The 18,476-nt window shown below is 50.3% G+C and overlaps 1 protein-coding gene across 10 annotated transcripts in view; it reads right to left on the bottom strand.

Moving 5' to 3' along the window:
• The window catches only part of CACNA1B (calcium voltage-gated channel subunit alpha1 B), a 174,984-nt gene that overhangs the window by 25,377 nt on the left and 131,131 nt on the right, over window positions 1-18,476 (bottom strand). For 7 of the 10 annotated variants that reach the window (XR_007122284.1, XM_047700142.1, XM_047700141.1 and 4 more), the window contains 5 exons: window positions 11,627-11,632; window positions 8,066-8,182; window positions 7,671-7,736; window positions 6,053-6,144; window positions 3,563-3,707 (listed from right to left, as the gene is read on the bottom strand). Coding sequence is in view for 9 of the 10 variants with exons in the window: in XM_047700142.1 (XP_047556098.1) it covers window positions 3,563-3,707; window positions 6,053-6,144; window positions 7,671-7,736; window positions 8,066-8,182; window positions 11,627-11,632 (426 nt within the window). In the remaining variant the exon portion in view is untranslated. The remainder of the gene's footprint in view (window positions 1-3,562; window positions 3,708-6,052; window positions 6,145-7,670; window positions 7,737-8,065; window positions 8,183-11,626; window positions 11,633-18,476) is intronic. The other 3 variants (XM_047700144.1, XM_047700148.1, XM_047700149.1) reach the window with 1 other exon arrangement.

The raw sequence follows: 18,476 nt of genomic DNA, 5'->3' as shown, positions 1-18,476 counted from the left end.
TACTAACATAATTACAAGATACTTACAGTACATATTCCAGTCTCTACACACACACACATTGTCAAAGCATCCCTGCCATTTAGCTAACACGTCCATCACATATTTTTGATAGAATATTTACATTCTGCCCTCTAGAAAATTTCAGTTATACAATGCAGTGTTATCAGCTATAGTCACCATGTTTTACTTCACATTCTCAGATTTTATTCATGTTAGAGCTGAAAGTGTGCACCCTTTCAGCAAGTTATCCCTACTTCCCCAACTCTCCAGTCCCTGGCAACAGTTCTTCAACTCTCTGTTTCTATGGTTTGGCTTCCAAAAAAAAGTTCCACAGGTAAGTGATGTATGTAGTATTTGTCTTTTTCTGTCTGGCCTTTTTCACCTAGCACAATGCCCTCAAGATCCATCCATGTTGTCACAAATGAAAGAAGGATTTGCTTCTTTCCCATGGCTGAATACTGTGAATGTGTGTGTGTACACACCAAGTCTTCCTTATCTACTCATCCGCTGATGAACACTTAGGTTGTTTCCATGTCTTGTCTATCATGAGTAATGCTGCAGTGAACGTGGGCATGCAGATCTGTCTTCAATATCCTGTTCTCCTTCCATTTGGATGTATACCCAAAAGTGGGATTGCTGGATCATATTTTAGCTCCATTTTTTATTTTTTGAGGAACATCTATACTGTTTTGCATAGTGACTGTACCAATTTACATTCCTACTGACCGCATACAGTGGTTCACTTTTCTCCACATCTTTGCCAACACCTGCCATCTCTTGTCTTCTTCATGATAGTCCATTTTAAATGTACGAGGCAATGGGTCGCTGTTGTCTCAATGTGCATTTCCCTGATGACAGTGACACTGAGCACCTTTTCATGTACGTGCTGGTCATCTGTATGACTTCTTTGGAGAAGTGTCTCTTCAGCCACATTGCTCTGACTCATGGTACCTTTATAGTAAGTTTTATAATAGGGAAACATGGGTTCTTTCATTTGGTCTTTAATTTTCAAGATTTTTTTATTATTTGGGGCTACTTGCCATTCCATATGACTTTGAGGATCAGCTTTCCCATTCCTGTAGAAAGGGCCCTGGAGCTCTGACAGGGTCCACACTGAATCTGGAGCTCACTCTGTGGGGCCATCACCACCTCACCAACATTAAGTCTTCGGATCCATGGGCCTGCATGTCTTTCCACTTAATTAGGTCTTCTTTAACTTATTTAAGGTTTTCATCTTCACGGGTATTTGTTCCTAGGTATTTTATCCCTTTGGATGCTACTGGAAATTGAATTATTTCCTTAATTTCCTTTTCAGGTTGTTTATCGCTGGTACATGGAAACATAATTGACTTTTATGTGTTGACTTTATACTCTGAGACTTTGATTAACTCATTTATTAGTTCTAGCACTGTGCGTGGATGTGTGTGTGTGCATGTGCCTGCGTGTGTGCATGCGTGTGTATGCATGTGCGTTCTTCAAGATGTTCTACATATACCATCATATCATTGGCAAATAGAGATAGCTTTACCTTTTCCTCTCCAATTTGGGTGCTTTTTATTTCTTTTCCTTGCCTAACTCCTCTAACTAAGACTTCCAGCACAATGCTGAGTAGAAGTGATAAGGAAGTGAGGATCCTTGTCCAGTTCCTGATATTTGAAGGAAAAGTTTGTAGTCCTTCGTCACTGAGTTTAATGTCAACTACAGGTTTTCATAAATGCCCTTCATCACGTTACAGAGGTTCCCGTCTTTTCTGAGTCTGCTAAGTGCTTCTGTCATGAAAGGGTGTTGAATTTTGTCAAGTGCTTTTCTGCATCTATTGAGATAATCATGTGAGTTTTTTCCCTCATCACATTGGTTAGTTTCTGTATGTTGAAGATGCAACCCTCCTGGGATAAATGAAAGATGCACTCCTGGGATAAACCCCACCTGATCACCGTGTCTAACCCCTTAACGTGCTGTGGGAGCCGGTGTGCTAGTATTTTGTTCAGGATCCTTACTGTGTACTTAGCACGGACGTTGGTCTGTAGTTATCTTTCTTGTGGCATCATTCCTGCTTTTGGTATTAGCATAATGGCAGCATCATAGGATTTGTTAGATGTTTCTGTTCTTCTACTTTTTGCAAGAGTTTGAGCAAGGGGCCCTTGGGGGGGCTCAGCCAGTTAAGCGTCCCAGTCTTGGTTTCAGCTCAGGTCATGATCTCAGGGTCATGAGATCAAGCCCCACATCAGGCTCCGCAATCAGCATTGAGTCTGCTTGGGATTCTCTCTCTCTCCATCTGCCCGCCCCCCTCTAAAAATAAAAAGAGTTTGAATAGAATTTATGTTAATTCTTCTTTAAGACCATTTTCTGAATTTGGTAAAACATACAAAGCAATGAGCTTACCGATTTAATCACTCTGAAGTGCACAGCTGAGGGGCACCATCCCCACCACCTGTCCCCAGAACTCTTCCATCTTCCCCAGCCGAAACCCTGCCCCCTGAGAAACACTAATCCCCATCCCCTCCCCCAGTCCCCGGTGCCTGCTGTCGTGCTCTCCGTCTCTACAAGCTTCCCTGCTCTAAGGACCTCAGACAGCTGAAACCATGCCGTTACTTCTCCTTTTGCCGCTGGTTTCTTTCTCTTAGCGTCATGACTTCACAGGCCATCCGTACCGTAGCATGGGTCAGAAGAGCCTCTCTTCCTAAGGCCAAATTGTACTCCCTTGTGTGTCCATGTCACAACCAATCACTCACTGGTGGGCACTTTGGTTGCTTCTGCCTCCAGGCCATTGTGAATGATGCTGCTGCGAACGTGCATGTACAAATACTGGCTTGAGGCCCTGCCCTCAGCTCTGGCATGTGCCCGGAGTGCAGCTGCTGGATCAGACGGCCACTCTGTTGTTCCCTTATCGGGGAGCTGCCATGCTGACTTCCACAGCCGCCACACCACCTGACAGCCCCGCTGGCCGTGGACGAGGGCTTCTCTCCAGAACACCAGCAGACTGCAGGGGCTGCTTTCTTCCTTGTTTGCTCTTATGCCCACGTTTAATCTCCCGTCCTGCTGGTCCCCACCCTTCTCTAGGCACCGTCACCTCCAGCCACCTCCCCAGTCACTCTTCAGCCTCTCCTGATCAGAAGCCAGAGCAAGGTTTGGAAACGTCACCCAGATTGTGTCATGCCCCTGCTCCAAGTTTTCCAGAGGTGTCTGCTGACCTGGAACAAAATCCACGCCCCCAGGACCCAGTCCACTGAGCTCCCCACCGCCCCAGTTCCCAAGGCTCGTCCGCCCCAGGCACGCTGGCTGGAGTGCTGCTTCTCTGTAACTCACCACTGTGACAGAGGCTAAAGGCTAAAGGACAGGTGTCCTGTGGAAACTTAAAACCCTTTCTGAGAAGGAAAGGCCCACAGGAGCTCATCACAGAGTGGGTCCTTTTATAGGTCATCATCTCCAGAGACACAGGACCATCAACACAGAATCAGCTTGCAATGAGACATGAATCAGTACCAGGGATCTGTGAGAGACGTAGGGGGACCTGGGATGGACTGAGACAGGTGGACACATGGGCACAGTGACCAGGACTTACCAGAAAGGAGCAAAGGAAGATGAAGGAGACGAAGTAGAAGTAGGCAAAGTCGCTCCCACACTCACTGGCATTGGCGTGCTCATCACAGGCCTGATTGCTGAGACAGGACAGCATGATCTCATGCCATGCCTCCCCCGTGGCACTCCTAAGAAGAAGGGCAGAGCCGTGAGGCCCACGAAGGAAGGGCCAGACCAGCCAGAGAAGGGTTCCCAGAAGAGCGGGCTCTAGTGCACACCCTCACTGGGCTCAGAATCCTCTGGCATTAGGTTTGCAAACTGATCATTAACCTAGAAAGAACTAGTTACTGAAAATAAGGCAGTGCACCAGAAGCCAGCACCATGGTGAGTGCCCCTCCATGGACCTCTGAGCCCCTCGAAGCCAGCACAGCCTTTCCTGGCCCCTCCCACAGCAGGTGCCATCCCAGCCTTCCTTGATTCAACAAGTGGGGACTCCACCCCTCCAGTTTCTCAGGCCAAACAGGTCGCAGTCATCCCTGCCTCCACGCATTCTCACCACCCCTGTTCATCAGCTCATCTACCTCCAAAGAACAGCTGGACTCTAACTGCCTCTCACCACCCTGGGTTAGGCAACCATCACCTTCCCTGAGCTCTGCAACAGCTTCTGAGCGGCTTTTCCTGCTCCACACCCCACAACAACCAAGTGGGTCCAACAAACACAGATGAGACCAGGTCACTTCTCTCAACGACCCCCAAACTCACTGCAAATCCAAAATGCACACAACTGCCCACAATTCCGTGCGGCCTGCAGCCCGTTCTCTCTCTCTGCTCAGCCCACTCCAGCCACAGCAGCGTCTGCGCTTCCGGAACACACCACGAACAACCCCACCCTGAGCGGCCACCATGGGGGACCTTCTTCATGGACATTTGTCCCCGATATGCAGTCAGAACACGGGCCAGAGGTCCCGCAGACTTGCAGGTAGACCAGAGGCCTGGGTGCCCCCCACCTGCTGTGCCCGTGTGCCCAGCTCTGGGCACAAGCGAGCCCACTGTCCATCACCAGTGGCTAGGAGTAGGGGGCTCTTCCTGCAGGGCAGCTGTCCTGTGCCAGGCCTGACTGACATGGGCATTCCTATGTGACTCCGAGATCAGGGGGGAAAAGAGATCTTTGAGAACAAAGACTTCCAGCTGCAGCTGGATTCAGAGGCCTGCTTCAACTACTGCAGCCTGAGGCAGGACATTAACAGATGAAGAGATGAAATGAACATAACAGCTAAAGTCTAGAGAGACGGTGTCATTTGGAGAAAGTGTCGGCCTCTGACTGAATGAACAAGAGTCAGCCAACTCTCTCCAGGCGGCCTAGCAGAGCAGACCCGTCTGCTCTCCCTCCATGGAAAGAACCCCAGAGGCCCTGCCTGGGACTGTGTGGGGCTCCCCCAGCTTAGGCCTTACAAGCATTTGCATAAAGAAACACACACGTGGGGGCACCTGGGTGGCTCAGTGGGTTAAGCGACTGCCTTCGGCTCAGGTCATGACCTCAGGGTCCTGGGATCGAGCCCCCCATCGGGCTCTCTGCTCAGCAGGGAGCCTGCTTCCTCCTTTCTCCCTGCCTGCCTCTCTGCCTGCTTGTGATCTCTGTCTGTCAAATAAATAAATAAAATCTTTAAAAAAAAAAAAAGAAAGAAAAGAAACACACATGTGGGAGCCTCAAGAAGGAGCCCCGGGTGGCATCTTATGTGAGCCCCCAGCTCCCCAAGTCCCTCCAAAGAGCCCCTTTCTTCCCTCCGAGGGTCACAGTGGTGGGCTTGCCTTACTAAAGGAGACTCTGGAGGCGGGGAGACACATTCACCCCTCTCCCTTCAGACCCCAAACAGAGAGGGTCAACAGCCCCCAGTCTGCGGAGAGTGTGCCACGTCTCAGGACAACAGGTGCCCCCAGGCCTCCCAAGCACATCCTCACCGGGAGGCACCTGAGCCAGGACCAAGCCACTCTGACGCTGGACTTAGGGCAGAAAGCCTAGGGAAATACAGTCCTGTGAGCCCCAAGGGCAGCTGGAGGCACACTCACACCAGCGGGTCTGGCCAGCTGAGTCCCTTGGGTCACTAAGTAGCACACTCGCCGTCAGCAGCAGCCCCACTGCCCTGCTTCCCCCAGTCCCACAGACCCTGCAGTCAACAAGGTGAGCAGATGGAAAGCTTATAGCCAGCACACTGAAGAAGATCCTGCTGGACACCTTCTGTCCTCCCAGACCCTTGGCCGCAGCCTCACTAAGGCCTTCTGGCCACCACCGGGGACCTGAGCCGAGGTGGTCAAGGCCAGCCTCACACCTGGGGCTCTCAGGTTGACCTCCCTTGGGGGCTTGCGTTCCGTCTGCCCTGAGGCCCAGGAACCCTTAGGGAAGGATGCCAAGAAGAGGGGAGAAGAAGCTGGGAAGGCCCACTGAGGGGAGGCCAGCCCGAGCTGGGTTGGCACACACCCCGTCCATCCTGAACGGAGGAGCCCCCAAGCCTGTGCTGACCCCTGACCAACACACCTGAACAGCAGCATCAGGGCCTGCAGAAACGTCCGGAAGTTGTTGTGCCGGTTGATGCTGCTGTCATCATCCAGCGCAATATTTCCAAAAACCTGAAAGGAGAAAGAAGGCTGCAGGCTGGTGCTGTTGGGACCCCTGGAGCTGTGGCCAGGCAGAGGAGGGTGTGTGCCCGTGAGGACCCACAAGGCCCAGGACACAGCCCTTAGCCACCTCCACTGTAGCAGGGGCTGGAGGGGCCTGTGCTTCCGGCCAAATGTGTCACTGCCCCCCCCCCCCGCCAGCTCCACATGTCTGCAGGCACAAGTCCGCACACCTAGTGAAAACGTGGCCGGAGCTCAGCATACGTGGGCTGCTCTGTATGGAAGACGGACGCACTAGAAAGTTCACTCTGTCATCAGTGACTACGAGGCGGGAATTATTGTGATAATAGCTAGGAGATCAACTTGAAAGTTTCTTTTTAAGTGTCTTTGCAAATACCACAATGGGCTTTTTATCCATTTTAATTGATTTCTTTTTTGGGTTAGGAATGCAAACAAGTCAGTAACTATACGTGGCTTAAAATCTGTAATCTGACTGAAAAACTTAGGAACTATCAAAGCTTCACCAAAAACAAAGATCAGTGACCCTTATGGTCTTATACATCCACAAAAAAAAGCAGCCAAAAATACATTTTATTTATTTATTTTTTTAAAGATTTTATTTATTTGACAGAGATGACAAGTAGGCAGAGAGGCAGGCAGAGAAAGAGGGGGAAGCAGGTTCCCCGCTGAGCAGGGAGCCCGATGCGGGGCTCGATCCCAGGACCCTGGGATCATGACCTGAGCCGAAGGCAGAGGCTTAACCCACTGAGCCACCCAGGCGCCCCGAAAAATACATTTTAAAGAGCATCCGGTATCAGCAAATTTTAAAGCAAGTGAAGCTTTTCACTCCCTGAAACAGAGTTTAAAAATCAATTTGCACCTAACCTTTGAGACAGTGGCTTCTTCCACTATAATTTAACATTGGGATCCAACTCCTACCCTACTGCTGAAAAGTGGCCCGATGCCAAAGATTCAAATCTGGAACACTGCTTTGTGTCTCACAAATGTTTTTCCAAACAGCTGACCAAGGGTTCTTGGGGAAATGAAGGGGATCTAAATTCTCCCAGCTGGATCTGACAGTATAGTGACCCAATTCGATCCTGCTGACTTTTTCTTCTGGAACATACGATCTCCTGTAAAGGGTCAGGCCGGCTCTCTGGACTGAGAGAAGGACCAGCTGGGGCACATGTGCTTCAAATCTCCACCGGCGGAGGGGGCCAGCACCCAGTCCAATGAGCCCACCGATACCCTAACAGCCCCGTGGGGTTTTACTCAGGAGCACGGCAGAGCACAGTACCACGGGCCACGGATGGGGGGCCTACGCCTCACTAGAGGACTCTGGGAGACAGGCCCAGACTCGGGGTGCCCAACCTCAGTGTCCTAATCGATAGAACAGCCTTTCTGAGAGTTAAGTTCATAAAGTCCTGAAAACGGTATCTGCCTCATAAGCGAAGTTCCCTGAGTGTCGCTCTGTCACAGGTACCATCTGGTGACCGTGACCAGCACCCTGCCGCCCCCGGTCCCGTCAGCGTGCCCACCTGCATGCCGATGATGGCATAGATGAAGAACAGCATGGCGATGAGAAGACACACGTAGGGCAGGGCCTGTGGAGACACACGGAGGACAGGGCAGCTCCAGGGGGCTGCCCCGCTGCCTGGCTTGGACCTTGTCTGCGGAGGGGATGGTGGTCTGCCTGGCTCAGACCTCAGCGGCCACAGAGCCACCCCACTGACCACAAAGCCCCTCTACCAAGAGGCGGCCTCGCTTCCTTCATCCCTGAGCAGTCGCGCGCCCCGCCACAGGGTCAGTGAGCGCGACCGAGGAGCTGTCTGGGCAACCTAGAAGGTCTGTAAACCACAACGGGGTAACAGGCACCAAGGGACCTCCAGGAGGAGGGCCGCTCCGGGGCTCAGGGCGCTGGGCCGGGCCTCACCTTGAAGGACTGCACAAAGGTCCACAGCAGAATGCGGATGGTGTAGCCTTGGCGCAGAAGCTTGATGAGGCGGGCGGCCCGGAACAGGCGCAGGAAGCTGAGGTTGATGAAATTGTTCTGTGGGGAAGACAGGCTGTTCTCGAGCCGGCGGAGATCAGCCTCCCACCACGGCAGACCTCCCACCCGCCTCTCCCAGACCTGCTGTGCCCCGAAGGAAAGTGGATCCAAAGAGAGACCAAACAGAAAGTCACTGCTCTACAGGAGAGAAGCAGCAATCGGCCACCAGAAAACCTTCCGAAAGTGAAGCTTGTCATTGCCAATCACTTCTCATGCAGCAAATCAACGGAAACCCTCTGCTCTAGGCTCCCCTGCACCCGACAGGGACGGAGAGAGATGAACTCCCAGAAGTAGCCCCTTGCTGCCAAGAGGAGCCAGGGGGCCACCTGTGGATGGGCCTCCAATGTGGACCGCCTCTTGCGAGACACAGCCAAGCCGTGCAAGCGCCGGGCAGGGCCGCTTCTCCACGGAGAGCCTCTGAGGGGCCCTTCCCTTCTCCGCATGGCTAGCAAAGCCCCTGCCTGCCTGGGACCTGGCAGAGGGGCAAACATTTCCCCCAGAGCTGCTCATGGTGCCTGCAGACAAGTCACCGTACGAAGTGTAAGTGTGGGTGATCCCACTGCCCACACCACGGAAGCCACTCAGGAAATCCACGAATGCTCCCAGCGGCAGAGATCCCGGGATGTCAAGCATGGCTCCCTCATCAGAGGGGGAGTGAGCCTTCCATCTGGGCCCAGGGGCACCTTGAATTATCAGCCCATCCCTTTCAGGAAGCACGGCTCTGGACGGACGACGTAGGTGTGCTTGTGGCCCTGGGCAGCTTCCCGGCCTCTGTCTGCTTAGAGACCAGGTGCCCGCATGACAGCAGCTCCCTGACACCTGGGTGTCTAACATAGGCAAGCAGCTCAGGCTTAGAAACAATGTATCACCAGATTCAGTGGTCCAATGGAGACAGAAGAGAACACGACATGTTCAATGAGCGGCAGTGGGAGAGCACGTGCAGGGGCTGTGGGGAGCCTGGGGAAAGCTGGCTGTCCCCCCTCCAGAGATGCCCAGTTGGTCCTGGCTGGGACAAAGCGTTCAGTGGACAGGCAGGTCTCACTCCCACTTCTGAGGACCATGGCCCCAACTCAGCCTTGTCCACCCCTTTGTTCCCACTGGGGTGGGGGATGCTGAGGACTCTAGTCTGTCTCTGCTGGGGGGCTAGAGGTGGGAGGCACGAGGTAGTCACAAGGAGGTGCTGACTAGGGTCTGGATCAGCAGAAGGCAGAAGTGGACCATGGGGTGGGATCCTGGAGGGCAAACAGGCTTGCCTACAGCTCCCTCACCTGCTTGCTGTGCTGGGGCAAGAGAATCTCAGTGGTGCAGGAAACACCCACACTCGCCCTGCGGGCCCCAGGTTTGCAGGTGAGCCAGTCAGCTCGGGAGGACCGGCACAGCGGTGGAAGGGAGACCTCCGCCAAGTGCCTGGCCTCCTCTGAGGTCCCATTTGGACCGCACCTGCCCACTTGCATCTGGAGGGCCCAAGACTGTTACAACACAGTCAGCGTCTGCCCCAGCCCAAAGGACTTTGCTCAGGCCACTGGCACCTAGAGATTCTCGGGAAAAGAGAGGCTCTGGGTAAGAAAGAAGGGATGGAGGACAAGGCAGGGGAGGGCACTGATCGTGCGCATAGTCAGTGCACCAACACAAAGCTCACACGCCCCGGCCTACTTTTTGCTGAGACTCAAGCTCTCACCCCTCCCCCGAGATGTCTTTTCTCAGGGCTCCAGGGGGCACTCGGGAGGGAGGTGGGGGGGCCACAGACACATAGCCTGAGAGAGCCATGAGGACGGATGGTGACAGCAGCCACAGATACCCCAAGCACGGGGTGGCAGGCAGAGCACTCCAGGGCTGCACCAGGGCGGGAGCTGCCAGGCACCAGCATGCGAGCAGCATACGGGAGAACGGGAGGAGGGGGTGGTCAGCAAGCACACGGCAGCCTCCCCATGGCCACGCGTTGTCACCTCTGGCCTCAGCCAGCCCCTCAGTGGTGGAAAGGGCCTGCCCCATCCTCCCAGAGTCCATGGTTTCTGTCACACCAGAGAGCCCCCAAGTACCTTATTTCAAAGCCTACATTTCAATCACCTACATTTCAAAGCCAGGCCCTTCCTGACTGCCACCTGCCTTGGCATTGGGAAGGTCTAGGGCACCCCAAAGAGGCATTATCACAACCCGCAATGTGGCGGATGGTTCACCCTGAGGGTACCCTGGTCCCCAGCTCCTCTGAGCCCCTGGCTTCCTCACCCACAAGACGGGGACATTAGGACGTTGTGCCCAGATGCTGAGGAATCAGAGATTTGAGGGATTTAAAGGCACGCCAGGCATCGTGACACACCCCCCCAAAGAGGAGCCCCAGACCCCGATAGGCATCCCCTGTGCCCTGTGCACATCTGTTGGGTACCACACTCCATGCTGGCAGCAAGGTCCAGCAAGCAAGCTGCTCTCATACTTGGCTTTTTCCTGGCGGGACGATGAGGAGGAACAGACCCCAAGGTGCTCAGCGTGTCATGGGACTGTGTGCACTCTGAAGAGGGAGGGCACGGGGGCAGAGGGCTCTTCCCAAGGGCACAGGAAACAGCCATGGAGGGGCCTGAGTGACTCAGATATTTCTGCATCAAATGGCATTTTCTCAAAACCTCAAGATCTTCTCCACTTGTGAAATACTTGATCATTAATGTTCATTTTCTGTAAAAGGATCTCAAATACTTGCTACTTTATATGAATTTCCAGTCACAGCCTCAGTTTCATCTGCTCCTGGTGTCTTTGCCCTCCTGTCAGATACTCCTGAAAGCCTGGGGGGAAGGCCCAGTTCACGCCACCCGCAGCCCACACGAGCCCACGGAGCAAGCGTGCATGAGCTGGCCAGTGAAGGCTGGACGCAGGAGCCAGGTGCTCTGCTGTCTCTGGGGACAGACCCTCTTCCCGCTCCGTTCAGGCCTTACACAACCCCTTCTGAATCACGGAGACACAATCTCCAATCCCCTCCAGCCCCGAGGCCCAGAGAGGATTCCCCGTGGAAGGGCAATTCCAGGAAGAATGCTAGAGGAGGCATCGTCAGAGGCCACTGGGGAGAACCACCATTGTATGTGGGTTCGATGGGGACAGAGCAGAAGGGAGATGGTGCCAGAGAAACCATGGACTCCACAGGATCAGGTCGAAACTCATGCCCTACAAAATCCCTCCGATTCTGAACCCAATCCCAACAGGAAAAACTGGCTGGGCACTTACCCACTTGGCTCAGAAGACCCAAGGCCAGTTCCTGAATAAACAGTTCCCGGGAGGGCCCGCAGAAGCCCCCACTGGACCCCAGATGCTGAGGAGAAGAGACCAGAGGGGATGGGGACTGCCAGACTCTGACCACACGCCTCAGGAAGGAGGTGGTGAGGGCACACAGGAGAAGGAACAGGAGCAGAGCAAGCAAAGCAAGGAGTTTTAAGAACTGTTTAAAGTCATGAAACCAACCGTTTCCTATATGTGATGTTTTCATGGATGGGTATTTGCGTATTATTTACAAATTGGGATGTTTGAGCAGCAGGTGCACAACATACAGACGGAGACATGGTTTTCGCATTGTATGTTGGTTGGATGGCGTGAGTCAGCAGGTAGTTTACGGTAAATCAAGAACAAAAACAGAAAACAAAAGAGAAAATGAGTCATCAACACAAGCAAAAACTCAAACTTCGAATACCTCACTGGAAAATTTTAGGATTTTAGTAAACTTTGCACATTTTGCTTAAAATGCACCAGATCAAATATTTTGGAAATCTGGAGGCTATGCAGACAGGGTGGCACTCGTTTGCATTCCTGTTTGTAATGCAAATCCAAAGATGACTCACAGACACTTGTTTTTTTATTTCCAGGCAAAGAAATCAATGTCAGTTTCATGCTTCCTTGGGGATGCTGTCTCTACACGACCCTGGTTAAGGCTATTACTCTATTTTGATTAAGTGGGAGGTGGGAACTGACACTCATATTTTTGCCTAAGGAAAAAAAAGTACATTCACAAAGTAACACATGAAGTGACTACAAATGAACAAAAATAAAGACGCCACTAATCCACACGCCGGCTCCCTTCCATCTTTTCCGCTCTGGGCAGAACAGGGTGAAGGACGGGAGCGCTAGTGGCCAGAGCCACCAAGCTTCTGAGCCGAGCGGTACCTCATTCCTCCCGCCAGCCCTGCTGGGCATCGGGGGCTGATGGCCGCCACCATGGAGGGCTTATTTGAAGGGTGGTCTGATCCAACCACAAGCCACCCAGACCTCGAGTGTCCAATAGCTGAGGGACGGACACCGGGCCTCCTGCTTACAGAAGTTTCTCTGCCTTGTGTGCAGGCCTCTCTGGAGCCAGAGGTCTCCCCAGAAGACATTTAGGCATCATGCACTCTGCACGTCTGGCAACCCTCACCCTTGATACCCACTCATCATTCTGCCCTCTCTGAGAGGACACATGCCCATGAAGGAACCCCAGAGCTGTGTCCTTGCAGATGGGAGCTCGGTGTCTGGATCCCTCTATCTGGGGGACAAAGACTGCTGTGTCCAAGGATGAGGCCCGGAGGGATCAGCAGTCAGCTTGCTCCTCCCAGCAACCACACTGGTATGAACTATTCCTGGATGAGAAGCGCCTGGGCAATGCCACAATGCCAATGGCTGTTGTGACAAACATCCTTGGCTTTTGCATGAAAATGGCAGCTCGGAACTTTACCCCTATTGTTTGGATTGTTAATTTTTTAAAACCACGAAACATACCACATACACAAAAGAATATGTATAAATATGTGTATAGATGCACATTTTAAAGAAAAGGAATAAAATGTCCATCCATCCATCACCCCACTTAAAGAAAACAGAATGTCACCAAGACTTTCGAAGCCCTTCTTGTCCCCCTTTGTCCTCCCCAGACGTAGTAGCTACCTGTAATTCTTGTTAACAATTTCTTTTCTTTACTGTCTTACCACAAACTCTGAAAACGTGTTATACTTGGCTTCTCTTAACCTTTGTGATGGGACGCTACTGTACGCGGCCTTCTCAGACTTGGGCAGACTTGCTGACGGCGAGCAAACTGCTTCTCAGGGGCTTCCCTCCTGATGCAGAGACCACCCTCTGGTGCGTGGGGCGCATCACTCTGTTCACGGGCGGTCACAACCGGTGCATTCCGGGGTTGCCGTGAACTGCATAGCCACGAACCTCTGTGTGAGAGGGTCTCTGGGTCACCTGCCCGGACACCCTCTGGCATATGACCTAAGAGGGAATCCCCGAGCGGCAGGCATGTCTACGCCTGACTTTCTGGGGATTGCCACACTTTTCCCTGCAGGAGCGTGGAGGTTCTGGCTGACCCACTTGCTGAGCACTGGCATGGCTGGAATTCCTGTCTGACAAACCGGAGGGTATGAAAGGGCATCTCAATGTCTTTCACTTTACGTTTCTTTAATTACAAATAAGGTTCAATGGTCATTTCCGTTTCTCATTCTTTTAGCAAAATGCCCAGTTACACCTTCAGCTCATTTTTCCATCTGGTTGCTTCTGTTTTTCTTAATGATTCACTGAAGGGCCTTGCACATTTTGGACACTAACCTTCACTAATGGTTCAGAAAACCTCTCTGCCCTCCGACCACGCCTTTGTCAATCAATGTCGGTGCATCTGAGGCCTGAGGAGCTCATTCTTGCTCTCTGTTATTGACCTCATCCAGTCTCATGGCTCTGATTTCATCCTATAGGCTCATGGTCCCCAGCGTAGGACTGGCACGATTCTCTCCTCCAAACTCCAGGCACGTCTGTCCAACAGCCTGTTGGACAAGTCCTGCGGAAGGCCAACAGGCCACCCACCCTAACGCGCACACGCTGCATCCAGGCCACATGTACAAACAGTGCACAACCAACCTGGTCTGCCCAGTCTTTCCCATTTCAATGACAGATAACCCATGTCCCCACGCGCTCAGATCAGACACCATTCTTGCCTCAATTTTTACCCAGACCGCTGCACCACCAGCAGCTCTACTGGAAAACACATCCAGAACGACGGTCTCTCACCTGAGCCCAAGCCCCCAGCCCCTCTACTGGGCTCCCTGAGTGGCACTCGTATTCTCCCAGGACCAACACTCAATTGTCGGCATCTGCATCTTTTTTTCCTGAGAATTCTCCCAGACCAGGACAGAGGTGTCGAGAATTAACATTTCGTGGCCTCCGCGCACCAGCAGCCTTCGGCTAGTGGCTAACAGCACTTGCTGAAAAATACCCCAGCCGCCTTGCCACTTGCAGGGATAATGGAGGTTCAGGGCTCCCAGTGAGGACCCACAGTGGTAACTGCCCTCAGAGTACACGATATTCTGGCCGCCTCCCTTCCCTGACCCACTTCCTTGCTCCCTGGTATTCCTGAGGTCACCTCCCAAATGAATGACTTGCACTGAACTCCTGGCTTAGGGTCTGTTTCTGGGATAACCAGCTAAGCCCTAACCCACCGAGCTGCTTCTGCCTGTGCCCTGTACTATACTCTCAGCTAGACGTTTGGTCTGAAAATGCAGATCATGTCCCTCCTGTTCCAACCTCACTCTAAATAAAATCCCGAACTGACTGCAACTGCAAATCCTTCCCTTCTCCCCATTCCCTCCACCTCTCGTCATGCTGCAGGTGCTGGGTGGGTGCAGGGCTCAGGGCTGCTCCCCCAGGACCCCCTGCTCCACGTCCTCACAGACCCAGACATCTTCATTGGCAAGTCACCAAGTCAGTGACATCTCCTCTGGGCACACAGCCATCAAAGCCCCCGCCCCCCGGTCCCGTGTCTCATAACCGTTCACTGCTTTGCCTTCTCCCAGTGCCTCTCATCGTATGACACTACGTCTCTCTTAGGGGAATGAAACTCAGATTTTCATCTTTTGTCCCTGCACTTAGAATACTGCTTACTACATGATAGGCAGTGTATAAATATTGATAATGGATAATGGGTTCATCCATTTATAATTTATAAGGGATTCATAACAGATAAGTGAAGGGATGTGATGCAAATATCCCCTTCCTCTTCATGGATTGTCCTTTCTTCTTTCGATGAACAGAAACTCTTCATTTTACAGAATTTTTTTTAAAATTATGGATGGTGCTTCCTATAGTTTGCTCAAGCAATCAGTCCCTATCCTGAGGTCTTAAAGAGAATCTCCTGTATTCTCTTCTAAGAGTTTTAAAGTTTTTTCCTATTATATTTAAGTATTTTCATCCATTTGAAATAGCTTTTTTGTGAATGGATGAAGATCCAATTTCCATCTTTCACTATGTTGATCATCATTATACCCGCATCGATTGTTGAATTATCTCACCACTAAGCAGCACAGTCATATATCAAGTTTCCATACACGAGTGATTCTGATTCTAGGCTCTTGATTCAGTCCATTGGCTCACTTACTCTCCCCCAAGCCAGCACCACAGTCTTAACACTCTAGCTTTATAAGAAGTCTTATCACCAACAAGAACAGTACCTTTCCATGCCCACTGCCCCAGCAGCACCCTCCGCTTCTTAAGTATCTTGAGTATTTAGGGGGCCTTTGCCCTTTCTGATGAGTTTTAGAAGCAACTTGTCAATTTCCAAAACAAAAACAAATTCACTTATTGAAATTACATTGAATCTACAGATCAATTTGGGCAGAACCATCTCTGAAGTTGACACTACTTAGTATTGACGTGCTAACACCGTCTGTTTAAGTCTCCTTTCCTATCTGTCACTGAGGGCTAGGACTTTTCCACATAAAGATCTTGTATTCGGGCATCGTTAGGGCTGTAGGTGGGACTGCTGACGCAGTCGTGATCTGTGGTCCTACTCGCTCGGGTACTCGACTCAGCAGCCGTGCCAAACGCTCTTCTTGGCTCAAGAGGATTCCGGATCTACAGATAATAATGTTATCCAGGAATAATGGCAGCTTTGCCTATTTCTGTTCTAATACTTGGGTGTTTTATTTATCTTTCTTGTCTCATTCACTCAACAAGTGTCTACCAAACACCCAAGCCCTGGGATGTGGCGGTGAACTGGACAAACACCTCTAATCCTCACAGAGCTGACGTTCACTTTAGTGAACCAACCAGGCCCTGAAGTTCCATGTTGGAAAAGAAGGAGTGCTGACAGGTACGGTCTTTTCCTAATTTTAAAGGGAATTCTTTCCAAATTCCACCATCATATGATGTTAGTGCAGGATTTTTGGTAAATTCTCTTCATTAGGTCAATAATTCCTACATTGCTAATAATTTCTATCATGAATACGATTTGAGTTTTATTGAACATCTTCTCTGCACCAATGACAGGATCACATTAATAGTATCCTTTGATCTGCTAATCTAAATTAGACTCTCTGATGCATTTTACTCAATGTTAATGAATGAGTGTGGAGTATGATCTTCCTTTATTATATTCTATTTTTTAAATAATTCTGGTGTCCAGGTTGTACTAGTCTCATATCAGTAGTTAGGGATGTTCACTCTTTTTCTATTCACTTCAAAAATTTGTTTAGGCTCTTGAAAGAAATTGAAGAAGACACAAAAAGATGGAAGAGCATTCCATGCTCATGGACCAGAAGAATAAACATTGTTAAAATGTCTATACTGCTTAGAGCCATCTATACTTTCAGTGCCATCCCGATCAAAATTCCACCAGCATTTTGCAAAGTGCTGGAACAAACAATTCTAAAATTTGTATGGAACCAGAAGAGATCCCAAATTGCTAAGGAAATGTTGAAGAAGAAAAACAAAACCGGCGGCATCACATTGCCTGATTTCAAGCTTTACTACAAAGCTATAATCACCAAGACAGCATGGTACTGGCACAAAAACAGTCACATAGACCAGTGGAACAGAGGAGAGAGTCCAGATATGGACCCGCAACTCTATGGTCCAACAATCTTCCACAAAGCAGAAAAAAAAGTCCATTGGAAAAAAGACAATCTCTTCAATAAATGGTAGTGGGAAAATTGGACAGCTATATGTAGAAGAATGAAACTCGACCATTCTCTTACACCGTACACAAAGATAAACTCGGAATGGATAAAAGACCTCAACGTAAGGCAGGAATCCATCAGAATCCTAGAGGAGAACATAGGCAGTCACCTCTTCGACATTGGCCACAGCAACTTCTTTCAAGATATGCCCCGAAGGCACAGGAAACAAAGGGGAAAATGAACTTTTGGGACTTCATCAAGATCAAAAGCTTCTGCAGAGCAAAGGAAACAGTCAACAAAACAAAGAGGCAACCCATGGAATGGGACAAGATATTCGCAAATGACAATACAGACAAAGGGCTGATATCCAAGAGCTATAAAGAACTCCTCAAATGCTCAAAAAACAGATAATCACGTCAAAAAATGGGCAGAAGACATGAACAGACACTTCTCCAAAGAAGACATACAAATGGCTAAAAGACACATGAAATAATGTTCATCATTAGCCATTAGGGAAATTCAAATCAAAACCACATTGAGATACCACCTTACACCAGTTAGAATGGCAAAAATTGACAAAGAGAGGTTGTGGAGAGGTTGTGGAGAAAGGGGAACCCTCTTACACTGTTGGTGGGAATGCAAGTTGGTGCAGCCACTTTGGAAAACAGTGTGGAGATTCCTTAAGAAATTAAAAATAGAGCTTCCCTATTACCCTGCAATTGCACTACTGGGTATTCACCCCAAAGATACAGATGTAGTGAAAAGAAGGGCCATCTGTACCCCAATGTTCATAGCAGCAATGGCCACAGTCACCAAACTGTGGAAAGATGTCCTTCAATGGATGAATGGATAAAGAAGATGTGGTCCATACACAATGGAGTGTTATGCCTCCATCAGAAAGGATGAATACCCAATTTTTGTATCAATGTGGATGGGACTGGAAAAGACTCTGCTAAGTGAAATAAGTCAAGCAGAGAGAGTCAATCATATGGTATCACTTACTAGTGGAGCATGAGTAACACAGAGGACAATGGGAACTGGAGAGGAGAAGTGAGTGGAGAGAGATCAGAGGGGGAGACAAACCATGAGAGACTGTGGACTCTGAGAAATAAACTGAGGGTTTTGGAGGGGACGGGAGTGGGGAGGTTGGGTGATCCTGGTGGTGGGTATTAAGGAGGGCGCGTATTGCATGGAGCACTGGGTGTGGTGCATAAACAATGAATCTTGGAACACTGGAAAAATAAAGTTTAAATATTAAAAAAAAGACTTTGTTTAGGGTTAGAATCATCTTTCATTATATTCTAGGTAAAATACAACTACTACAATCAGTGATATGAGGCAAGACAAACTGGTTTTCACCTCATACTTCCTGCTTCGGGCAGGCTTCCTTGAGTTTGACAATG

Source organism: Lutra lutra, chromosome 13, assembly GCF_902655055.1.
Source record: "Lutra lutra chromosome 13, mLutLut1.2, whole genome shotgun sequence".
In the NCBI taxonomy this organism is placed as follows: domain Eukaryota; kingdom Metazoa; phylum Chordata; class Mammalia; order Carnivora; family Mustelidae; genus Lutra; species Lutra lutra.
Note: the sequence above shows the minus strand (reverse complement) of the source record. Positions and strands in the feature narration are given on the sequence as shown.